We start from the raw sequence: 27,370 nt of genomic DNA, 5'->3' as shown, positions 1-27,370 counted from the left end.
TTAGAGGCTGGCTTCGATTTTGATGAGCTCAGCGATGCCATCGTTCATCTCCTTCACAGCCTGGTACTCGGTTAAACCGAGACGACGCTTATTGGAGATATCATAGATGCCGCCTTCAGCCTCGGTGTGCTCGCCACGGGTACCGCGCACCTGTAGATTGTACTTGGCTGCGACCTCCTCGAGCTTGGCCATGTTTGCCGCGAGTTTCGGCACTTTGATGTGCACCGAGGCACGCACCGTCGTACCAAGATTTGTCGGGCAGAACGTCAGGAAACCGAAGCGATCGTTGTGCGAGAATGGCAGCCGCTTCTCGATCTCATTCACCGCTGTCACTAAGCGTCGGTATACCTGGTAAACATTATTATTAATTAATACTTAGATGTGTCAATGATAATTACATTGTAATGCTAAATTAAATTCGTCAATCAATTACGAGAGCTTTTTTAACAAATATTACATCATTTTTACGTAACATTTACACATTTAAATATTATAAAAGTTTCGACAAAAATTGTTTTAAGCTATTACAAAAAAATTTCAAAATATTTTTTAGATATTTACGTCAATAATGTTTGTTTAGATATTTATGCTTGCTAAATATGAACGTATAACTGAAAATTAGTTAGTATAATTTGTTAAAAACAAAAAATTCATTATATATAATGACAAAAATTTGTCTTTAGGAATAAAAGGAATATTAATAAGGAATAACAAATTTCAACTTATTAGAGAAATAGTGTATATTCGGTTTCTGATAGGTTGAAATCTATTATTTTGTATTCTTTTTACTATGTTTGAGTCTGACTTATTTATATTATCGTTTCTGAATACATTATACACTGAAAAATTAAAAGATTTACTTATTCTGCTCTCCAAAAATAGGTAATTTTCAAGAAAGAGTAACTTCGTAAAAAATGATTATGAAATGATTTAAAAAGCATTTTCAAATTTTTATTTTTCAGATATTTTGACGATTTGATTTTTACGGATTTTACTTATTTTTTTTTTACAAAGCTACACCGATACAAATGGAAGGCCATTAAATCTCGAACTTTTTTTACAAACTTTGCAAAATTCTATGACGTGAATTAAAAATTGCATACAAATATAGTTTATAGTTTTTGAAAGAATGAATCTTTATCTTTAAATTGCATATTTATTGATTGTTGTGCGATTTTTTCACTGAGTTATTCAACATTGAAGCAAAAAGTATCTTTTTTTTTTTTTACTTTAACTGCTTACAGAAGACAAACTCTTAAAAAAATTACCTATTTTTGAAAGACAGAATAAGTGATCCCTTAATTTTTTAGCATAGTGTAGTTACCTGTCCAAGATCACCACCCATCTGCATAGAGATGATGCGAAGATGGTCTTCTTCGTTGCACCAGACCAAGAAAGTCTTGTCATCGTTATGGAAGATACCACGTCCGGTGGGCCAGAAACGGCATGCGTTCGCTGCCTGAAGGAAACGATCGCCCTCCTTGAAGAGGAAGTGATCGTCGATCAGCTTCTGCTGCACTTCCTTGCTCATGCCGGTAAGCGGGTAGAAAGTACCCTTCAGTTCTCCGCTGAGGCCTGACAGCGTGCTGGATACCTTCTCTTCCATCTCCTTATACTGCGCCTCCGTCAAACACGGGTTGAACGGATATCCATCTAAGGAGCGACCGCATCGCACGCGAGTCGACACAATATATTCACCCTGTTATAAAAGGAAAAAGTCATCAAAATTTCAATAAATAATAATTTACTTATGTAATCATTATATAGTTTAATAATTACTATTGTAAGATTTAATCGTACTAATATTATTTTTTATACATGAAGAAATTTGTAATAACAAATAAAATTTGTGTAGGAAGAACTTACGGTGGGATCGAGATTGGCAAAGTAGTCGACGTCACCGAAATCCTTGGGCGGATGCTTGTCGGTCTTCTTGAAGCCGCCATGATAGTCGTCGATGATGGGATCGAAGATCTCGGCGAAGACAGTATACGCCTCGGCGTCGGGCGCGTAGATACCGACGCCAGAATCATGATTCTCCAAACCAGATTGAATAACGTCCAAGAGAGTAGAACCAAATGAGGTCTTTTTAGTCTTGAGTTGATCGAAGATCTCTTTGGTCAAATATTTCTTCAGCAGCGATTTGCTGTCGGACGCAGCCAACTTCGCATAGCCGGACTCCAGTTTGTCCAGAACCGCTGCGTCCACCATGTTGTTACTCTTTTTACTGTAACAAAATGTTCAAGAATCACGTCAAAGATGTAAAAATTTTTCATCATAATAATGAAATGAAAAAAGACAGTTTTTTGTAACTCAATTGAAGGAACCAGTTTAATCCGCTCGAAACTCGATTTTTCATTATTTGGTTAATTTGTGATTTAGGTTTCACCTTATTTGATAATGTAAAAATTGTATTTTTTGTAGCTATTATTAATCATTAAACTAATAGTTTTGTAGTGGTAATTTCAACAAAAAACAGTTTACAGTGATTAATTATAGATAGAAAAATACAATTTTTTTTTATATTATCATCAAGTTAAGCCTAATTACAAATTAACTAGCAAATGAAAAACCATGGGTCATAGTATGTCTAATTTTGCTTATTCAAGAACTAAAATTAATTTACGCTCGATTTTCTTCGTTTAATTTTAAGATTAATTTAGGATTAATTCTCTTAATTTGTGAAAAATTAATCCTTCAATTGATATTATTTCGCCTTGCTTGTTGTGGTCTCTTTGTAGCGTGCAGAACATCAAGATACGCATTAAAAACGGATGCTTCAAATAAATACGTAGAACTAGTTGCATTTGTATACTAAATTGTTTAATTGCGAGTGCAAAGTATTTTAATATCTGTCGTGTCTGAATACTTGGCGTTAATCCGATTAAATCGGATAATTCTGACTTGAATCATTCACATGGTGTTCCGTCGATTTTGTTCAACGATGCGCATTGCTCTTATACACATATTTTCTATTTCTTATCTACTTGATATCTATACTTCAAGTATGCTTTTAAAATTCCTTTGGTGCAGTATGTGCCTCATTGTTGATACGCGGTGCACTTGCATCTGCTAACTCTAGGATGCACTGCAAGTTAAAAATTCCATGACGCGAGTAAGCAGCTCATTGTTAAAAGTATACAATTCCTTTTCTTTAAGTTTAAAACATTCCTTTTTTTTTAAGCATTAATCTAATTCAATTGTTTAGTTTTAAAAAATTAACCCTTTCAATTTCAATCACGTTAGTTATTTTTTAAAAGTGATAGTTCTCGAGAAAGAACAGAGAATGATTTGTTCATAAAGCCTATTCTACAATGTGTTTTTCATTTCCTGTTTCTTATTTTTTTCGTTATTTTTTACATCTTGTCTTTTTACTTCTTATCTGATTTTTTGTTTTCTGTCGCCCGAGATAAAAGTTAACGAACTTTGGAAGAAACAGGAAATAGTAGCAAGAAATATACAATTGTTAAAACGGTCGCAAAGGGAGGTGAAAAGCAAAAAATAGGAAACAAAGAGCATATTGTAGAATAGGCTTAAGAGTATTCCCGATGGGGGAATTTGTTTATGTCTCCAACGTTGCGAGAAATAGACGAATAGACCGACAACTCTCGAACGGTCCATCGAATCCGTTCGAAAGGAATGGAGTTCGCGGAGTGCATCCTAGGGTCGAATGCCGAATGAGCATACATACACGTCGTCGTCGTCGTCATTGACGTTCTCGGTTTGTTGGACGGTTTGTTGGACATTTTGTTGGTCGTCCGCAGACTCGCATATACCCAGCGACGAGCATACACCGCCCATCGCTCGTCGAAACACGATTATGCGTCGATCGTCGCGTCGATTTCGAGAATGACAGACAAGACGAGCCAGTCTAGCTCATGCGAGATCCTTTACGCGGAACACATACGAGGCGGGCATTGATGTCGCGTTAAACCATCGCGCAAAAATCCGCAGACGTCATAAACCCAAGAGACCAGCCTGGCAAGTTTGTTAGACACACAATTAAGGAGAAAAAAAAAGCGGGAACTCGAAAAGTTGCTCATATCGCCATATTCAATTATTCAGATTTTTATCAACACTTTCGTAAGTAAGTTAGATTAAATTCTTTTTTAAACTTCCTCCTTTTAAACTCCTTTTATACATATATAAAATTCCTATGAATACATTAAGAATAATGGCACACCCAGTATATACATTATTACAAATAATAATTTAAAGTGATAGAATATAAGTAAACCTTACTTCAACAGATAAAAGATCTGTTCTTTTCAACTTAATCTTTACACGGTTCCTCTTTTCTTTTTTCCACATTTGAGAAAAAAAAAAGAGAAAATATGAATATTAAAGAAGATATAAGGTCCAAAAAGTTTAGCTAAAAAAAAGAGAAGAGGCCTGTACACAAATCGCAATTGAAATTCATGTAGAATAAAACAAAATCTTAGTCTAAAACCGAATAAGCCTCTTAGAAGGAAAAATCAGGAAAAATGAAGAGAAAGGGGATAACGGAGCAAAACAGATGAGAAAGAGAGAAAGAGAAGAGGCGGATCTTTCTCATCCCATTGAAGACTTTCTCACGGATACGTACTCGTCGCTCGACGTGGTATCCTTCGAAGTACATCCGCCCATGTCGCTGCAACGACGAGGAGACTACGGCGACAAAGACGACGCCCTTGACGAGCGAGAGTCGAAGATGGATGGAAAGAAAAAAAAAAGAGAGGCGAAACAGACTACGCGATCGAGCAAGAAAATCCGAGATTTCGCTCAATGCTTGAACTGCTCTTAAACGCGAGGATCAGAGTGTCTTTCACGTATTTCTGGAGCTCGCACACGCGACGATCAGGCAGGACCGTTAGCAAGTTTAGGTAAAAACGCACGCTTCCGACGCACGAAACGACGAGAAGAGAGAGAGAGAGAGGGACGCGGGGTGTGGACGGAGAATCGTCGGTGACGAGAGTCCTTCTCGAATCACGAGGGGGGGGGCGATTCCGTCCGTCCTTTCCTGTTGCAACTTTCCAATCGCGCTGCACCTCCCCCAGTCCGGCCGTCAGATCGAAGATCCTAATGATGAATCCTGACGAACTATAAACTCGTGCCCGGGCTCAAACGTCAAGGGCTCGTGGTGGGCTCGTGGTAGGTCGCGGTGGGTCAAAGGTCGCGGCCGAGAGACCTTTCTCTCGTATTTACTACCCGTACGTTTCCTCTTCTTCCTCCTCTTCCTCCTCCTCCTCCTCCTCCACCTCCTCCTCCTCTCTCTCTCTCTCTCTTTCTCTCTCTTTTGCTGCCCTTCCGGCTGCCGCTGCTGTCGCTGGACACCGCCGCTGCTGTTGCTGGTGCTGCCCTTCCGGCTCCCGCGTGTCTCTTCTCTCCGAAGAGCGATCTACTGATGCACGAGGTAGTGGTGCTCCTGTTAGCTCTCGCGTTAATTCCGTCGCGTTACAGCGCTCGCTCGCGACACGTTTCGCGCACCGACACGCCGGATACGTTCCCGGGAACGAGCGCGATTTTCCACGATGGCTTTAGAGAGGGGATGATTCTTTTAACTCCGGTCCAAACGCATGTCTTGGAAGCCGAAAGTCTCCGAGAGTTTGCAACAGAAAGCGTATAAGGGACGTAGCGTGTGGATATTCTTGTAAGAAAAAATGAAAACGTGGATTCTTTTTATTTACCAATTTGCATTAAACATTCCAAATCAATTCGTTAAATTAGAATTGAACAGAGAAATTCTTATCGAAAAGACAATTTGACATCGCCAGAGGAAATCGGAGGTTTCTCTTTTTTTTTTTTTTTTTTCTTTCTAAAGTTACTTCCGTAAATTTAATCGACTTAAATTAAGCGCAGCGAATACGATTCACTGGATAAATTAAATAATTGGACAATTAGATAACGACAGAAAAAAAACTGCCGGCCACGGAATTAATGCGAAAGGGATCAGGGGAGATTCTCAGCTCGCGATCATTATAAAAAGGGTCACAGGCATTCTCCGGCGCGTAATTTCGTCCAATCGAGCGGCCGCCTCGTCCCGCTATATAATTCGAAGATGGTATAATACGCGTAATTACACACTTTGAACGTGACGAGAGACGCTTCGCCGAGAGCCGGCCGTCGCATCGAGTCGCACGCACTCTAATAGCTCTAACAGGTCTACACTAATGTCGCCTCAACGGACGATGTGCTTGCAAGAGAGGGAGAATTTACCACGGATTTACAGAGGGAGAAAAAAATATCAGCGAACGTAGGAACGTAGGTATAAGCTTGTATTTTCACTACGTCGATCTCACTCCAGTTCCGTAAAATGACGAAACGCAACGCATCGAGGTCCCGGCAGCTCCTGGCCGGGGTTGTATATAAGCAAGGAAATTGTCACGAGGAAAATCTCAGCCGCCGAGGAGGGGGGGGGGAGGGAGAGAGGGTGAAAGGTCCCTCGTCTCGTTCGCGGTGTTTCGAGAAAGTGGGGAACGGGGAGAAGGGAAGGAACGCCGGATGTTGAAAACGGCAACGCAACGTAACGTAACGAAACGGAAGTAGCAGCACCACCACCTCTTTCGGAAATTCCTTGACGAGACTCAGTCACGTTTCCCGCGGCAGAGTATAACCCTTTCCTTTCTCCTCTCTCTTTTTCTCTCGTCCGATTTTCGGCCGGGCGCGCCCTTCAGCTTGTCTCGCGACGCGAATATAAAATATACATACAAATATATATATTTTATATATATATATATATATATATGTGTGTGTAGATATACGTGTGTGCGAGCGTGCGTGTTACCGGTCAGTGGTTGTAGTGTGCGTGTCGAGAAACTAACTGACTAATTTGTGCGGATATATAATATATATATATATCTATATATATATATATTTATGTATATATATATCGAACTTTCCTTGAATGGTGAACGAGAATTTTGGTTAGGTGTGTGGTGTGATGTGAACACTACAGTCTCTACGCTATCACTAAGCAGGAGGCGGCATTCTGCGTGCCGCGGTCTCTCTCTCTCTCTCTCTTTCTCTCTCTCTCTTCCTCGCTCTCTCGCTCCTCGCTTCGTTATCTCCGTCACCCGCGCGGCCGGCACGTTCATCCCTCTCGCTCGCTCCCGAGCTCCGGAGCTCCCTACTCTCTTCAGGGTGGGGCACGCCGCCGTCCGTCCAGCGGCACAGAGGATACCCGGTCGATAGCACGCACCTACACCCATACACACACACACACACACATACACCCCCGACCAGCATGGCCCGGCGTCACGAGCGGGGTAACTCACACTCACACTCAAGCACGCGTGCGTGCATGCGTGCGTGCGTGAGTGCGCGCCGGTGCGTTCGCCCTCCGTGAATTTTCAAACCCCGAAAATTTCCACCTCTGGCTCATCCTCCCTTCGCCCTCGGCCATCCATCGGAATATTAACCGAATATAAGCGATGTAACAATAATAATAACGAGAAATATTACGGCCAGTCGATATTACATGGCGAAATCGAAATTTAATATGGTTGACGCTGGGTTAAGGTCCTCGAATAATACTGACGTTTAATATCGGACGCGTCACAATGAGCGTTACAATGATGAGCGCGATTTAACTAATATTGTATTAATGATTTTATTAGTGACGGCCGAAATGTTGCACGTAATGTCTCTCTATTGTTATTATTGTTAATCACAATACGTCACGACGGAAAGTTTAACAGTTGGGAACAAATTAATAATTTCTAAAATCGATATCTTATTCGCTCGATACTTGACTCGTTATCAAGAGATAAGTGACAAGAAATTATTGTCGGAACGTTTACATAATAAAATTTCAAGACATTTCACGTTCGTTTATTTTAAATTGATAATTATTTAATATATTGATGAAAGAATCGACGATGAAATAAATGACTAAATTTCCACCAATGTAGATTAACTTTAATCTCGGTTAAACTTACTCTTCGACTTTTTCTAGTTCTAAAGTTAGAACAAGACGAAGAGTAAGTTGAACCAAGATTAAAATTAGTTTACGTTGGCGGAAATGGGTATAAATGGAAATAAATAAAAATTTGCAAAACCACATTTTTTTCATTAAAGAAAGCTTCTAGAAGAAAACTGTAGTACTTTGTTTCACGCAAAATCTCGTCGCTTATCGAATATCTTGACGTTGAACTGGAGCAGCAAAATGTCAGCAGCCGGTACTTCGGCGACTTAAATGCGGTTTAGTCGAGCGAAGTTACGACAACATATTAGCGTGGCTGGTGCAATCGTATTCGTGAAATCGATAGCATCGCTAGAGCGAATGCTTAAACCGCGATGTTTATGCGTAACTCGAGAACCTCCGGCGCGACGTTAACAATCTTGGACGGACGTATGCAAAACCGAATTTCGCGACGACACAAACTTGTCGCAGTAATGTCTCTCTAATAACATTTGCAAATTTTTCCTATTTCCAATTTTCACAGATACACGACTTTGAATCAAATTATATTCTCTTATAGAAAAAGTGAAGAGTAAAAATTTTTACAAATTGCAAATTTTGTATTATTTGCGAATTTTTTAAAAATACATCAATCTTTAATCAAGAAAGAATAATACAAGATAAAATAAAAAAAATGCTTCTCAAAGAAAAATATATAACACAAATCAAAATAGAAGTAACCCCATCCATAATAAAAATATCTACATACATTACTTCTACAGAACTCAAAACAAGCAATTTGTGATTAGCTCAAAATTAATTTATATTTTAATACTAACATAATAAATAATTAATTTAAAAAAAAATATGCTATTTTCTTTCCTCTTTCCTGAACAATTTATTTATTATACAATATTAGGTTAAGTAAAAAGTCATCGCGTTTTTTTAAAAGATATCTATTAGTAAAAACCGCAATTACTTTCTTACCAACAATATAAATATATCTTGATAGAGTAAAGTTTCAGCTTTAAAAATCTCTTTTTTGAATTATACGATACGACAATTTTTAATGGAGTTATGAGCAATTAAAGTCAAAATAATTCTTTTATTTAATCCGCGATAACTCAGTAATCAAAAGTCGTAGGAATATTAAAAAAAAAACGATTTTGTAGGGAAAGTATCAAGCTTTCACGATAGGTAATCGAAAATTTTCTCAAATTCGTTTTGGACACGTTACAAATCCACAAAGTGAGAAGAAAATTTTTCGTCTTTTTCAGCTCGTAGTTTTTGGTATGTAAAAATTATCAAACTCATATAAACTTAAAAAATGTGATAAGCTTTTAAAAATAGAGATTTCAAGCTTTAAAACCCTTTTTTTTAAATTTGAATTTCATTCATTATTGACGAAGATATTGTATATACAACTTTGAGCTAAAAAATACGCGATGACTTTTTACTCAACCTAATATTTATTTATGTCACTTTTCTTAAGATATATCACGTTTCCCGAATAGTGGAATATTAGAATTCGATAAAGACTCTAACAACTATTTCGAGCTGATAAAAAAACTAACGACAGCTAAATTAATAAGTAAACCAGGAAAATCTTTCAATATTGCTATTTTTCTATAATAATAATAATAAAGATAATATCCTATGAACAAATTCACATATCTAACGAATGTACGTATCTAATAACTTGAAATCTTTGAAAAATTTTTGCATTGCTTTTAGTAAATTTAGATTTTTATGTAATTTTTAAATTTACTGCCGCATATTATTTTTTCAGTTAAAGACTCCGTTAGCAAGTTCAACATCAAAATGAAAATTTCATTGATTAATAAGTTTTTATAAAAAGTTATTTTTATAAAGAACCTATAAAGAACCGTTAAGTATTAGATGTGATTATTTAAAGCACGTTATTTTAGAACTTAACTTATAAATATTAAGAATATTTACAAGTTAAATATTGAAAAATTATTTCTATTTCATTTATTGCTTTAGATCTTGCCTTCCTTAACTAGTCCGAAAAATTAGATGTAATTGCCGGATCTCGTATAATGCGCGATTCGCATCTGAATATCCGGATGATTCGGGGCCTTAAATCCCAAGTCCCAACGCAGCACTGGCGAACAGTGCGTGGTGGGTGGCAAAATTGTCGATTACAGACCGGATGGACGTCGATGGAGGTGTGACAGACCGTAAGATGTCATTTCGTTCAATTAGCTGTGCATACGCCATTGCATCATAGCTCCTCCGAGACACGAAACGCAACTTTTACCACGTTTTATATTTTCGCGTTATTATTGCAATATTCGATGTTGCAACTTCTGGTGTAACCACATGGTGTTGTTATCTGCACATATGTTATCTGTTTATTTTTACATTTATGCATAAATTTCAGTAGCCCATTACTCTAATGACTAGTCATAAAAATCCACGCCTAGCTTCCACTTTTCTAACAGAAATGAATAAGATGAACATCGTTATGTTTAAGCAGAAAACGTTAGATTTCAATTTGAAGTTTTATCAGATAGAACTTTTATCAATTCACTTATTAATACTATTAAATCAGGACTTTTTTTATCATCCAGTTTATTGTAATTTTTTACTGCTTATAATTAATAAATATTATTTTTTCAATTATAAGATTTATAAAAATATATTATTCATCTAACAATACGCGTTTGGTGCTAAGAACTCAATTTAACAGTGCCATATTAGAATAATGGGTTAATTTTCATCTACCCGTTTGCAGAAACATGTTATTCTGCGAAATTATCATCGTTATTGTAAGCGGAAGCGAGAAACGGCGATTCAAAAGACTCGTTAGTGTGGCTCGCGTCCACCACTTCACTGTTTGCCTCTTCAGCTTCGCAGAGGACGTTCAAAAGACCCATAGGGATTATGAAAGGGCGACAAAAGTGTCGTCGGCATAAAGAAAGCAACCGCGATGTAAATTTAAAAATATGCAATCTTCATCGAAATGTGTATACAGTATACACGATAACCATTTACAAAAAGATTTTGCTCAAATATGTTTCACTAAATGTCTAATACAATTCTACCAACACAATTAATTAATATTAAATTACTATTTTATTATAGTAATTATTATTAATACATTGAGAGTAAACTTTTTGGTATTTGTAATTTATTTGTAAAAAATAATTACACATTACTATAAATATGGTTACAACTAGATAGTATAGTATTAGTAATAAAAACTATATAATATGTATAGTTCCAAAAATCAATATATATAGTTGAAAACCGAAAATGACCATAAAAAATAATTTAAATAACTATAATACAATTACAGTCATTTTGGGAGGACCATATGCTTGTCCTAATATATAATTATAGTTAAATATCAAAACTTTTTCTCTTAGTGTACTATTTATAATTATTATTTATAATAATTATAATAATTTAAAATATACTTTTCAATTTATAAATAATAATATTTCTTTTATATAAGAACTTGGCAATAGAACCACAAGTAAAATTCGAGAAATAAAATTCTTTCGCCTTTATCTTGTTGTTTAAAGAGAAATGATATAACTTATCGAGAATTATAAGTGATTGCAATCTCGAGTTCTGGGATCGCGTTCCACGAATATCTTCGGACGCGATAAAATTATCGCGACACCGAGTATTTGATGGCAGGAACGATCATGATTCGTTGGTGTATTTTTTACTATCACCATCAAAGATAATAACGACGAACCTTCGACGAGACATGACAGGTTTACATGATGCAGTCTTACTTTAATCATATTTTTCGTTTATCACAATTGTATACCTTACGTAATGATTTATTTCGTCTCACGAAAACGAAGTCAATATTTGAATATAGCAAAGTAACGATGACGTCTTGCAGCAATTAAACATTATTTCGTTGCAACGTCTTATTTTTATCGCTTTAATTACCTTTCGTAATTAAAAAAATTTCTGTTGTGATAAAGACTGCATAATGCTCAAGAATTATTTCTGGAATGTTTAAATTATCAGATATTTTAACATATTTAAATAAAAAAATAATATTAACATTACGTAAGTTTTTTTCTCTTTTATAATCATAATCATAATAAAAAACATAATTCAATACATAATAAATCGATATTCCTTTAATTTAAAAAAAATTAATTTAATACCTTTATTACAAAAAATAAAAGAGCATAACTTCAAATAACTTTTTTAAATTTTGCAATTTCAAAAATCTTGAATACTTTGATATCGTTTTTCGTTCACTTTGCGAACGTATCTGATATTGCATATTATTATTTAATTTTCGACAATATAAGTAATCAATAAACAAGATTATTTCTCCGATTGCAATAATTAAAATCGATAAAAGCAATGACAACGGTGTGCTAAATGCTGGCGAGCAGCTCCTTATAATTAATCGCTGTTATTTATGCGAGATGCAAATCTCGCGAGACTGATATTTGCGACACGATATTTGCGCAGAACTTAAGAGGATACAGCTGTCTCAATGACAATTCGTAATATCGATCTTATATATTCACTGCAACATGTTCATTTGGTGCACAAATGTAACAATAAAGAGATTCGAATGTACGTTATATAACCTATTATTAACATAAAAATATGTGACACGATTACTACAATAAAATGAGGTTTCTAAATTCTAAATTAATTCGTAATATAAAATATTTTAATATTTTAAATTCAATTTTCTTAAATCAAAATTATACCGATAAAATTATTGTATATTAATAAAATTAGTATAATTTAAAATTATAAAAAAATTTTTGTTAAATAAGAAATTATTATGAATATAATATTTATAGTACTTGGTGTTTACTCTTTCATATGGTTTAATTATTTGGTCATGTCAGCAAAACCGACAAATTACTCAAAATATATTTCTTACAGAAAAAGACTTAATTTTCATTTTCCTGGTGATTTATCATTTGTTCCTTATTAATAATTCATTCTTCATTTTATGTACAATGTAAATTAAATTTCTCAACAATTACTTTCTAGATCATATTTTTTTTTTACGTTCAGCATCATCTTCTAATGTTGCTATAATTATAAGAATTATTATAAGATTATATATTCTTTCTCTACCTTAACATTTCTTCACAGGACGAACAGTTTTGTTGGAGTACCTAAAAATTTAGCTAGATACAGGTCTGAAAATAATTTTGTTGAGCATCAAAATAATTATATATAGGACGCTGAAGGTGATAATACTGCCAAAAATTTTGTGTTTGTTTTTAACCAGCTTGAGAGTTATACATATAATTCTTATAATGCTCCAATAAAATCATTTTCCTTTCAGATCTGCATCTAGCTAAATTTTTAGATATTTCAAAGCAAAACCATTCTTTCCGTATCAAGAAGATAGGACTTTTCCCTAGTCAGTAAATGATACTATGATATTCGCGACGTGAAGTGCCGCCGACGTGTCCAGTCGCCGGATGCAAGCGTTTCAGGCCAGTTCCGTTTAATTCCGCGAAGGAATGGAGCTGAATTATTGCGGATTCCAAGCGAGGGCACGTTCGTTCGCACTTCCGCGATAACTGTGAGCCTGCCTCCGCGATGACGCATAGAACACCGATGGAATTATGTCGACCGAACATGTACGAATTAACGCACCATTTGCGCGCCACTTGGATCTGCTTTGCATAATCCTCCCGCTTAAGCCTAGTGTACGTTCTAGAATAATTCTAGGAAGTAAAGAGAGTCAAGAGAACGAAAACGAGCGGGAATAACTCTGCAATACACTCTCCGGCGTAATACAGTACTTTACTCAATAAATATAAATTCGAAATTGAATCTCGTTAATTTTTTTTTCAAGTAACAATTATTAAATAAACAATTCATAGGCTTGACTTTAAATTCTTTTTGATCCTCACTACGAGATTTCACGAAAGGATTTAATAAAATAAAATAAATCGATAATTTAATTAGAGTTATTTCAATTAGAAATAAACTCCAAGTGAATGAATTTTATATAAATGAGAAATGTCTCACGTGCAAAACTGCGATTTGCTCGCAAAAAAATCTGGGAGAAAAAGCTCAATCGCTCGCAGCTTGATTTTATTTTTAGAGTCCCACCTCCGCGAGATTACGCTTGCACGTTATGCAATCACACTTGCGAGCCATCGAGACCCGGTGAGGTGAGAGAAGACAAATCGGTACAACAGAAAAACAGGAGATACGTGTCTGGCCACCGTAACGATTGTGCGCGCGCGAATACGAGCGAAAAAATTAATTACGCGATCAATACGAGCAAATCCTAAAGGGTTTAACTCTCGAGAGTTTCCTTCTCGGCAGGATGTGCCGAATGTCCGTGACCTAGCATGCAACTCGATCTTTACTTTGAATTCGAAGGTCGAACGCTTTTTCACAAAAAGTCACAGCATAGTTTTCAGTAATTTCCCGAATCAAATAAAATCAGATTATACTTGTTAACCTGGGGATAATCACCCCAGCAGCGAGAAAATAAAACTCAATCACATCTGCACAGAGATAAAAGGTCCATACCTTTTTTTTTTATTTTTCCTTACTTTTTTTTTTTTTAGAAAATATTGAGTGAATATATATAAATAAAATTATCTCAAATACTGACAAATTGATTAACAAACAATAACATACAATACACGATTAATAATAAATTTTGAATTGGAGTGTAAAAAGAGTATAAAAAGATAATTATTAGTAAGTAATTTTGTATGCAAAAAATCTAGATAACTATTCCTGGATTAAATTCAAACATGCATCTCTCGAGATTGTAAAACTAATTTTACAAACTTAATTTTTGATTTGATATGTAATCTAATTTTGAGCAAGTTTCCAAGGATAAATGGTGGGTCACAGTGGAATGTTTTGTGAGATTGAAATTCGGAATTATTAATGAATTAATGATTCCCTTCAAATGAAAATTTCAATCTTGCATGATTGATTTCGCTAACTATAAACTGGGGATTGACGTAAGCTCGTCCTTCAGGAAGGAAGGAGGAGGCACCTCTCTCCCGGGAAACTCTCTTGGATCCTGCGAGAGATGCATTTATTGATCCAGGCATTCGCGCAAGCGGCTCTCTGCAGTATTACGCTATCTGTCGACGACTTGTCGCAACTCGATGATTCGACAACTCGACCGATAAGCGATCTGCATCCTATCAATCGACGATTTCGCAAAAATCGGTGTTCTCAACTTTTACACTGTTAAAAATAAAATGTTTAACTTAAAGACGTATAGTAAACTTTCTGATGCAAAAATATTAAAATTAACATTTTTTTGTGTTAATTTTAACATTTTTGCAGATCTCGAAAAGTCCACCATACATCTTTAAGTTAAAATTAATATTTTATTTTTAACAGTGTAATAAATGGGAGAATAGATGCGGTTCTTTGGATAGAATAAAGGAAAAGTTTAATTTTTCTTCGAAAAATCTTGTGCGAGGAAGAGGCTTATTTAAGAATTAAAAGGAAAGAGAAATATATACAGAAAACGCAGTTTTCAAGAAAAATAAGAAATGGATTATAAATCTTTGTATAGATACATTCCAGGACAGTTTAGAAACGCTTTTTAAAAATTGACATTTTTTTAGATTACTTACTCAAATAATATCCATAGCAGTGGAATGTTATGGATACAATGGAAAAATGTGTTTTTTTTTTAAACAATAATTCTTCGAATCCAACAGTTATTGTATCTAAAAATTTATCGTTAAAATACATTGTTATTTGATATCTGAATAAATATCCCAACAATGTCAATTTTTAAAAAGCGTTTTAAAATGTATTTAAATTTTAATTTCTAAACTTTGACCTAAAGTGTAAATACAGAGGAAAAAGCAAAGTATTCCGGCAATTTTTATAAAAGATACGAGATAGATCATTGTAAATTAATGCAAAGAAATAAGCAAGATATTCTCGAATCGCGATGTCTTTCGTTGTATGTGGAAAGTGAAACCTGCGGAGTGTATTATTATTAAAAATATTGTATCTCTATTTAAATTAAAAATATTTTTAATTTTTTGTTACGTCTTTCAATACTTCATAAATTTTGGATTATGCTGTGGCACACTTGTTGAATAAATTTTTATAATGCAACGTTAATGAGACGGTGGGAGACAGCGATGATTTAACGTAACAGAAAACAGTTGGCAAATCGCGGCGTGACCGTTATGCAATATGGAAACCTGGCACTCTAAATCCGGCGTGTACACGCAAAGCTACAAATTGAGATCGTAAACAACGCAAACTTCTACTGGCCACGGACAAACCAATTTATTTCTGGGCAAACGCTCCTCTTCCCGCCAGAGATCATGTCCGTTGCACTTGAATGAAGTGCAATTCTATCTCGCGGATCGTGACATTGCGAAATAAAAAGAAGCTACAAAGAATCCATAAAAGTACGAATCTCGCGAGCGCTCATATTTCAAAAGAATCTGTCCTATTGATTATTAATGTCCATTCTATTTAAATTAATTTACTCTTGGTTTTTAACTTATTTTTCATTTTTCTGTATTTCAATTTAAGAATTAGAAAAAAAAATAACGAGTAAATTAAACCGAGATTAAAGTTTAATCTATATATTGATAGAAGTGGACGTAAATCAATTATTTCTGTGAAATTTCATAGAAATTAAATTTATCTCAAAATTTATTTTAAAAATTCAATTTTATCCAAACAAATAATTTTGTTTAAATACAATTATATAAATATAAATCACAGTTCGCACTATTGGACTACTAAACGGACTTCAAATTCTACTGCAAATTCTATTGTTGATTCTACTGTAAAGTCAAGGCCACACCTCGTGCGTAAAGCTAGAAACGAAATGAATAGTTATGAATTATTTGGCGACTTTATAGCCTGACAATCTTGCGCAAGTACTAATATTATACGAAACCGCGTCCCATCTATCCAGTTTTCATCAATAATACCAAGGTATACAGGAAGATATTGACAATGTAACGAAATTACTTAACTCACTGATCAATTTTTCTAATCAACAATCGCAATTCGATATTATTCACTGATACAAGAACGGAATGTGGCCAACGACATTCTCTACTTTATATTCTTTTTCATGACGTCATAAAATTTCTAACGAATATCCCGTTTAATTCGACAGATGCAAAGCACAGAAGTAAAACATTTTGAATTTTAAATCAGTAATTAATTGAACTCCCCTAATTAGAAGCTTATGAATTTTACAAGGAACTATAATTGAAGATCTGACACATTGATAGTCTATGTGTGTCCCACCGCGTGATTAATAACAAGCACGATAACATTTATGACGCCTAATTTTACGGGTCAGAATAACATTGTCGACCCCTGAATAATCCTATTAATCCCAGGCATTTTTTCTTACAGTATCTTATCGTACGTTACACCAGCGCAAAGATATTAAAAATGCACTTATATACGGTTATGCTGAGAAATTATAAAAATAAACGCTTCAACATGATCATATATTTATATACCTATACGTTATATTACTTACGTTATAAAAACACCACTCGAGATATTATGTGAGCAAAGTCTAATTTAAACAAACAATTTAAATGTATATTTAAAATCTATATATATTTAATATTCAATAAAACTCAAAATTGTGTTCAATAAAAAGAAAAAATAATCCACATAATTTTGAATTTAAAAAAAAATCATTAAAAAATAATATAAAAAATTCGTTGATAATAAAAAAGATCTTTGTATTTATTTCGCGCAAAAATACAATATATCCCGAAAAATAAATTTAATCCGACCTGTCTAACTTTCAGAATTACACCAATTGAAAAACGAACCCTTAAAGTAGTTGCGATATCTCATATCACGTATCGATATCTGTGATTATGAAACTTAATCACAACTGATTATACCGGATGTGCCAATGGAGCTAATTATTAATTAATCGCTAATTAAATCAAGGAAGAAAGAAAACCAAATTTGAAAGTGAGAGAACTTCGTGCTAAACTCTTTCAAGTTTGTGCCGAAGATTTACGACTGACGTGTACTCACGAAACAGATCTTTTACGCTCCTCGCCGAGCACTCTGTAAGGCACGTCAGTGTGTCAGGTATAAAAGTCAGCAATGTGCGAGTAGGAGGCAAGCCACATCTGGCCTTAAAGAATCGAGAAACACGTCACTCGATAATGCGCTTGCCTGTAACTCGGCTTAACACGTGGCACATGAGGTAAAAGATGAAGCAAATACCTTTGGCAGAATCATTGCAGATTACAATATTCGCGTTATCACATTTATCACAATTAAACACTAATATTAATAAACAGAATGTTCTATGAAATTGAACCTTTCATAGAATAATCTTTAATAATAAATCTCTTTAAAATAAATCTTTGCGTTATTTATAATAGCAACACAAATAAATTTCTCTGTCTATATTCAAATTAAATTATACAGTTATTAAAATTGTTATTATATAATCATTCAAACAAAATTATACAAATTACACGAATAATTACGAATCTCTTAAAAAATATAAATGTCGAGTGCGATTATTAACTCTAATAAAGATTTAAATGTGAATTCCAACATTTTGATTTAAATACTTAAATATTTTTAATATTATTTATCAACGCTAAGAGAGCAAGATTACTACGTTACTCTCTTGTACTCTCACTTTCAAGTATCTATATTAATACCAGTAACAATGCGTTGTGTTATTAAATCAAACATGTTCACAATAGAGTTTCATATATCGTACGGCTGTGCGTGTACACATAAATCTCGCCTAGAATTACTCGAAGGAACGTGACCGATCGATGAGTAAAATCAAGCCATCACGAATGGTCATTTCTGAACGGGTATATATAAAGCTATATATAATATACTTGGAAGTTATAGACAATAGGATATTTTTAACTGCTATAGTTACGTACGTAATGTAGCTATCGTGATACAAAGTTTTTTTATATACTTAATTAAATAATTATTAATCTTTAACTAATAATTTAATTATATACTTGTAATTAATCTATGGGCTTTTAATATATAGAAAGAATTAATATTATATAAAAGAATATGTTTCCGTGATATGTAACTTTTTATTTCTGATAGATTTAAAAAATCCCCTGTATAAAATAGTTTGATTTATCAACCTAACTACGAGCATCTCTGAACTTACATAATTGCCCGATCATTCTTGCGCGGATCTATACATGAGCGGCTCGATCTGTCAACGCACTTTCAAGCGGAAATTCGTCGCAACGCACCTAACAATTTGCATGTTCGATCAGCGTGCCAAACAATCCTAATCAAACAACGGGACGGCGAGATTGATATCGATCATCAACCGGAAGTGGGAGGCGCCGTGATCGAAAAAATATCTTCAGCGAAAGGAGTGGAGAGATAAAAATTCCAATTATTTAATATTAATTTATTTGAAGCGCTTGATACAACAGAGCTCCATTTTGTAATAAACAAATTGAAGTTAGAATAATGAAAAATATCAATATCAACGTATTCTATTATATTATGTGGGATGTAATTCACTTTAACTTTAACAGTTAATTTACTTCGTTTTTACACTGAAAAAATATATTAAATTTTCATGAATCGTTTGTTTGATAAACTAAATATAAAAATATATTTGATAAAAACCATTAATTTAATTTGACAATCTTTTGAGTAAATATTTATTTATTGTAAATAAGTGTTTAATTGGCATTATAAATATTTATTAAAATTTAGTACATTTTTTCTCAATGTACACAATAAATTAATCCACTGTTGCAGCAAGCCCTTCGATTGTTAATAATTATCAAATTTTTTTAAACTCTAGCGAGAAAACACCGTGCAACTTCCGGCTGAGAGAGATGATGTAATAACAAAATATGACGCGTGTATGATCGATCTATATATTTTTATAACTTTATACATTTTAAGCATCGATATATACTTTAGCGAACAAATATAGCTAAAGTGCCGCGACTCCTTTTTTTAGTCGTAAACGATTGACGTAACGTCGCGCATAGCTTAGTTCGTTTAACGACTAAGAACTGCCTTCGTCTAAATGTTTGCGCGTCGCTAATTTATAATATTAGCCATGATGATGGGTCGGCGAGCTGTCGAGTTAACTCGAGCTAGCATAGCGTTACAGAACGAGTCGCCCTCGAATAAGCTTGCAGATGGACGACAAAAAACATCCTACAGTAAACCAAATCAAGAAAAGCATGAGCGCCAGATATGTTCGACAGTACATCAGTAAAATAAAAAGTACAATGCAAAAAAGGTAGATATAATGGCAAATGAATATAATACAAAAATTAAGATATATAATTACAAATAAATACAATATAAATATTAAATTGTATGTACAATAAAAAAATTTTAAAAATTTTCGTGCTTGCATAAACAGTCGATAAAAATATTGGTCTTTGCGAAAAATTAGTGAATACTATACGCGAAATGGTGATTTATTTTCCCAGTCTAGAAGTCTTCCATTAACTCTGGACTGTTGCCGCGATTCCATGCGTGACGATCGCGAATGATGCAGACTTATTGTCATGCGTGTTTAAACGTGTGTCATTTCTTGGAATCTTGGTTGGCAAACGACGCCCAAGTCCAGTCACCGCGCGATGACATGAGAAAAATCGCATAATTCTCCTCTATCATCGAGAAACAACGGCATCGCGATCGACTGACTGATCGAGCGTTTCCTGATAAGCCAAGGCACATTACGCAATTTTCTCATTACGAATTTCACGTTTACCTTATCGAAAGTAAATAAATATAGTTTGAATATCTCGCCACTTTTAGTAAATTAACTTTAATCTGCAATTCTTCTTTCGCTTAGAACATAAACTTTATATTACTTATTTATAAGAAAAATGCAAATCAAAATAAAACCAAGAAAAAATTCATAGATGCAACAATAGCTCGAGGCTATTCTTATCCATTTCTATTAATGTAGAAACTCTCTGGCAATCTGGGTCTTTTTTTAGCATAAGCGATATTTCATTCTCAAATTTAACTTTAAGTTCTTTAAATTTTTGATAAATGAAGGTTTTAATATTTAAGTGAAAAAACTATTTTACGTAACGTAATAGAAATGTTAAAACGTTATTTGAAATTTTCCATTTTTTAAATGCCTAGAACAATAGAAAAAAACTTGGGTTGAACAAAAAAAGACTCGGATAACAAACAGAGGAAGCAAAATATGATTGCAGACGGAGGGTAAACTCTTAAACTCAAGTTTACTCTTTGCCTTTTTCCTAAAATTAGAAAAAGATAAAGTTACACTAAGATTAAAGTTAATCTACTTTGATAAAAATGAATAAGAATTACGAAATGGTAAATTTGTTTCTTCGTTTTCTTTTGCACGGCTCTTAAATGACAAAAAAAGAAAGAAAACTTCGATCAATATACTGAAACGAGAGCTAAGCAGCAATTTTTATGTCGTCGACGTTGCGTCTTATCGATTGTCATTCTTATCCTATTACGTAAACGCCTTTATTCCCAAATTTCATCTCAAGCAGTTACCAAGCGGTTTCAAGCAAATCGATCTTGACGTGACAAAGAGAAAAGAATCTCATGGTGGAGACCTCGAGAAGATAAGCCGGAACACAGATCTTTGCATAACACATAATATGCATAAAGCACAATGAGCTTTTTACAATAAGCCATTACTTAAGTCTCAAGCCGTAAAAAATTGACCAATCGACACAGTCGAATGCCAGAAGAATAATAGACTATGATTGGTCATTTTTTTACGATTTAATGAAAGCTTAGGTAATATGGCTTATTGTAAAAAAAAAACCCATAAAAAATTCCAGAATCTTTTTGTTCTATAAAATAAAAAACTCTGGTTGATCCTTTTATGCATCAAACGTTATGTGTAGATTCACAATTTTGCTTTAAGAGATCGTAAATTGTAAAAAATTGACTAATCAGAGTCGAATATATGAGAAAAATAAGTTGCGAAACACAATAGATGTAATAAGCTTCAAGCCGTAAAATATTATTCAATCACAGTCAAATATGAGAAGAATAATAGACTATAGTTAATTTCTTTCGGCTTAAGGCTTATTACACCTATTGTGTTTCGGAACTAACACAAAGGTCTGTGCTTTAGCTTGACCTCTCGAGATCGAGTAATGCATTCAGTTGGTCGAAACAAAAGATCAAAACAGACACAATCCTCAGTGAATTTAATCATCGACGCCACGAAAGAATACACGGAAAGAATGCCATAACGCTCGTAGCGTTTCGCAGTTAAATAAATAAGGATTATTCGGTATCGAATATCGCTTAAAAGAATATCACATTTCGATCACCGCTATCGAGCGATCCTAACCTTGGCGATCCGAGAATAGGACCCATCACGGGAAGAAACACCCGCCGAATGGAAACCGGTATTCGCATTATGCAGGGGCGAAACTGGGCGAAACCTCTCGCTCTTCTTGCTGCAACCGTCTGTGCACGGGAGCGTTACAATCATCCAGGCTGAATCGCACGCGATGCTTCGACCGGTGTGAGAAGTTAAGCGGCGTCTACAACGAGAGTTTTAAGACGAAAAACTGAAGCTTTTCATACCTCAAGCTGAAAGAAATTGACCAATCACGAATGCAAAAAGAATAACCGACTACGATTGGATAATTTCTCATGGCTAAAGGCTTAAATTTTACACCTTAAAATCTCATTGTAGACACCCCTTTAAGGTCGCAGTTCTCTAACCATTAATGAAAGTAACATCGTCGTTTTTTTATCATATATAAAATCTCCCAGACTACATAAATGTCTAACAGACGTCGAAGATATGATAATATCTTTTCACATATATATCTAAGATATCTAAAATGCATCATAAAGACATTCTTCTAGATTGGACAATGCTTGTTGTCAAGGCTGCGTAACAAGGTAACGATACCATTACTGTCATTAGTAGTTACAGAATAGGAGCCTCAAAATAACGAACGTTTGTGAAACTCGGTACGGGAGATTCACGGGCGGAAAAGAATTAACCAATCAATGATATAATCAGAGACAAAGAACTCGGAAGGGGGACTCGAGACCGGATCTACGGATCGCGATCGCGCGCCGAGAATTCCGGATTAACGTAAAAACGGCGGCGGCATAAAACCGGCCGCTGGATAATCCCCCATGACTCACCTGGAGAAACTGCAAGAAGGTACGACGACGAGAGATCGGAAGGCAATCGGATGGCGCACCTTGATTCACGAACGACGACACGTACGTGGCGCGAGTCGGAAACGAAGTGGCGCGGCACAGCGCGGCGCGGAATCCGCTCGCCGTCGCGAGTGCCTCTCCTCTCGGCTTGGCCAATCGCCGCGCCGCGCGCGACCCCCACCCCCCATCCCTCGCACCTACGTCCAGTTCCGCCGTTCCGCTATTTCCGCGGAGAAAAGTTTTCGGTTGCTACCTGGACTTCTTCCGGTAGCGGCAGCCTTGCAGCATCCGTTGTGGAATTTGTCGAGAGCGTGGCGCCGTTTTATGGCACGGGAAAAACGATGGGAATCTTTGATGAATCGTCCTTCCCTTTTCTCATTCGATCTTCTCTTTCATCATCGATCTTTCGACTTGATCTCTCTGCTCCTTTTCTTAGTTTGTATAACAGTATAATTTTCTGTTTACTTAAAATAGAATTAAATTTACATGATGAGTGGATGGAGAGAGAAGAGGAGAAACAAAAATCGAGAGGAAAAGCGAAAATAAGAGAACAAATATCTTCCAATGAAAATACTTAATCTTCAAATATATACAACTAAGCAGGAGGTAAATATTATTCTATTCGCCGTGTAAAATTAAGGTACGTTTATTTAGAAATTTTAGACATTTGCTGAACACACAAAGCTAATAGAATTTTAAAGATTTATTACACACACAAACACATTACATATAGAATTATTATATTTAAAATAAAATACAAATATCTTAACAAAAAATGCAAAATTATAATTGATAATCTTAAGTTGTTAAAAAAATTCTGAATCGTACCTTGATTTTTACATACAAAAACAATTTTCACATATAAAAGTGGTTTTTATATAAGTATAAATTTACTCAGAAACAATTCTTTAAAATAAAAACTATTGTGTTCAATAATTATTTGTCATTAACCTGCTAGCTGTCAGATTTGATCTCGATACCTTTCATCGAGATAGCATTGAGATCTTACCGCACCCGACATACCAGGTCCTCATCTTGCATAGTTTAATTATGGCCTGTTTCGCTCAATAAAACGTTTCTTACGAGGACAATTCGAAACTGTTGAGCAAGTTGAGACAACTTATGAATTCTTCGCCTTCAAGGTTTTACCAATGTAAAATTAATTTTAATCTCGGTTTAATTAATTGTTTATCTTTTTTCAGAATTCGAACACTCTTAGAATTCTAATTCTTAGAATTAGAAGAAGATAAAGAGTAAATTGAACCGAGATTAAAGTTAATTTTACATTGATGCAACCTGGCCCAAGGAGACCAAATAATACCGAAGCCAGTTAGCAGATTGTTAGCGAATAGTTATTGAACATAATAATCTACTGTATTTTGAAGAATATTATCATTACTTTGGAATAAATTTATATAAAAACCAAAGGGTAATTCAAAACTTTTTGATAACTTATAGTAATAAAAAAGACAAATAAATTAATTAATGAGAGATGGAAACGAATCGAATTGCAAGCTGAATATTATAAAATAAATTTTATTATATTTTATTCTAAATATATAAATAATATATATATTATATATATATATATTTATATATAATGATATCTATAAATATTGTATAAGATTTTGAAACATTTAATTGACACTAGATGAAATATATATGGCTATAGAATGAAACATACTGCATGCTAGGAACTTTATATTTATCTTAAAATGTCAATGACACGAACAAAAGATCGTTTATTCTTTATTGTCGATCGAGGAGATAAACTGACCGACACTCTTCACGACGTATCAAGGCCAGGGTCTGGGCTCACGTTGATAGTTAACTATGAGTTTACAAGTTGCACCTTATTGAATGCACTAGAATTTAACTCTTTGTAATTGATTACGTGACGAGATGTTACACCTAATTTTTAGATATTTATAATTTATAAATATGATTAAACACATATATTTAAAAACAAATTAATAAAATATATACAATATTTATTGTTTTATCTAAAAGCATGCTGTTGAAAATTTACAAGAAATCTTTTTTAAAGTATAACTTATTTTATAAATCAACACTTTTTAAATGTCCATTACGATTTATACTATATAAAATCTCTTTGATATATAATCTCAAAAATAAATGAATAAATTTTATTTTTGCACAAAAAATTATAATAATAAATTCTCGAATCCATGAATGAAGTCTTGCGAATTTGTCAATGACTTCTCGCTAATATCACAATTTTAAAATTCAATTCGTTCATTAGGTTAAAAAATTCTTGAGTTTACTGCTTTAAAATTTCGATCTAAACGATCTATTATTTGATTCAACGTTAATTTTTTAAATTTCCTCTGCGATATTTCAATCCGCCACGTGAAACGCTTTGGTAGCATCGCTTCGAATCGGTTCGGCTTGATCCCGCGGTTTCACGTTCCATCGTTCCGATATTGTCTGGATATATGGGTCACCCAGTGGTTTCCGGGGAACGGTAGGATTCCAGGGGGAGGAAGAAGTGCCGTTACGAAATCAGCTGTGCACCCGCTCGGGTTGCTCTAGGTCGCGCCAGCCAGGACCCCCGTTTCCATCCCCGCGGAATAGCAGAGAGGCGACTAAAGGTCGCTCGTGGGTAGATCAATACTAAACTACTACCCACATACCTACCTACCCTATCCTCCTCCCTATCGTGTGCTAATAAGAATATCCAGAGGATTAAAACTCTCTCTCTCTCTCTCTCTCTCTCTCTCTCTCTCTCTCTCTCTCTCTCTCATCATCGAGAGCCTTTCATCGTGTATATCGCTCCCTTTCGATGATCATTCCTATATATGTGATAATCGTTTCATCAATGGGCCACTTGCGATGAACCCTTACGCGGAATATCCCCTCTGAAGTGGATCTTTCCTCAGGAGCAAATTTAATGGTCGTGATATTAATTAAGGGAGTTTTCGCAAATAGAGCCACGAGAGAAGATGGAACTTTGTCTCCCAATTAATCCCACGCAGATCTCGCTTTGACGAGATTTTAATTGCAGACTTAATTACCTCAAGGTATTCAATATAGAAAATTAAAGTGGAATGTATGTAGAGAAAAATTAAAAAGCGACGCAATGCGAATCCCGCTTTGATACGCGCACACACATTTAATTGGATATGTTCTTATAATTACGAAGACGTTTAACATGGAAAAATATAAAGTGATTATTAAATTAAAATAAGAACAAAGTGAACAAATAATAATTTCAATTTTGATTTTTTGCATCTTAATTTTTGCAAATCAAAATTACATTGATTTTTGCGAAAGTCTGATTGACTTTATTTATCGCTACATCGCGTTCATTCACCGCATTCCCTACGATTTCCTTGGGGGACATGAAACCTACCTGTGGTGAGCGAAGCAAATATTTGTTCCAAAAGTGCTTCGTGATTTGATATTACTGTTCTATCTATTTCACAGGTTCGAAAAACAAAACGATAAATCGCGTTTGAGTGTCAGATTAGCAAAATGACGTGCTTATGATATTTCAACGAAACATTCGTAATATGTATTGTATAATAGAAAAATTTGATTAATTTATTTATTTAAAAATTATTAAAATTATATTAAAATAAAATAATGTAAAGTATAGGTAAAAAATATTAAGTTCTATATCTGACTCAAATTCAAAGAGAGAAAAAAAAAGGAAGAGAGAGAAAGAGAGAGACCACTGTCAATGCTAATAAGCTCTCGTTATGTAATGCCTGCTAACATTCATCGGACCAAGTATACTCGTTTTCTGCGGAAATAAACTGAGCCAAGAACGCGCTGGCACCTTGAAAATACCGAAACAGTTGTTCGTTCACGAATGGTTTCTTGAAATTAAAGATTATAGTCCACTCGTACGGAATGACACTCTACAACGACGCACGCATTTTTGCGGCCGTTGCTCAATCGATTGAGAATCACTGCGCCGCACCGTTCTCTTGGAGAACAGCCTCGGCATCCGGTCGTCGAGACTGATCGCCTTCGCAGAGTCCCCGCCCAGGAAGTAATACAATTCGACATATAAAGTTATCCTTTTATTATTAGACTTACACTCGCGGTTCATACGTCATTTAAAGATTGCCAAGCAGTGTCGCAGCAAATTTAAGGCCCGTTCCTGTTAGCTGAACTTTTTGTTACCGTTCATTTTTTCTCTTATTTTTGCCAACATGGAACAAAAAAGAGGAAAAATAAACCATGCCAGAAGCTGAAAAAAAAAACAGACCTGCATAGTTTACTGAAAATAGTACATTTTTGGAACAAGAATATTGAGACTGTAATTTCTAAAAAATGATCCTTTTTGAAGACAACTTTGAGTAAATCTTACAAATTGTG

The 27,370-nt window shown here is 34.6% G+C and overlaps 1 protein-coding gene across 2 annotated transcripts; it reads right to left on the bottom strand.

Moving 5' to 3' along the window:
* LOC108746416 (arginine kinase) lies at positions 1 to 23,119 on the bottom strand. 2 transcript variants are annotated; one of them, XM_018483182.1, is made up of 5 exons: positions 6,538 to 6,665; positions 4,586 to 5,377; positions 1,867 to 2,227; positions 1,325 to 1,699; positions 1 to 348 (listed from the first exon to the last, which is right to left on the bottom strand). In XM_018483182.1, exons 2-5 carry the CDS (start codon positions 4,624 to 4,626, stop codon positions 1 to 3), a joined length of 1,125 nt encoding a protein of 374 aa, XP_018338684.1. In that variant the 5' UTR covers positions 4,627 to 5,377; positions 6,538 to 6,665. The 2 variants fall into 2 exon arrangements, with proteins under 2 accessions (XP_018338684.1, XP_018338685.1); XM_018483183.1 differs by lacking the exons at positions 4,586 to 5,377; positions 6,538 to 6,665 and adding an exon at positions 23,006 to 23,119.
* Between the last annotated feature and the right edge of the window lie 4,251 nt (positions 23,120 to 27,370).

This window comes from Trachymyrmex septentrionalis, unplaced genomic scaffold, assembly GCF_001594115.1.
Source record: "Trachymyrmex septentrionalis isolate Tsep2-gDNA-1 unplaced genomic scaffold, Tsep1.0 scaffold17, whole genome shotgun sequence".
Classification (NCBI taxonomy): Eukaryota; Metazoa; Arthropoda; class Insecta; order Hymenoptera; family Formicidae; genus Trachymyrmex; species Trachymyrmex septentrionalis.
The sequence above is the reverse complement of the archived record's forward strand: the minus strand, read 5'-3'. Positions and strand labels throughout refer to the sequence as shown.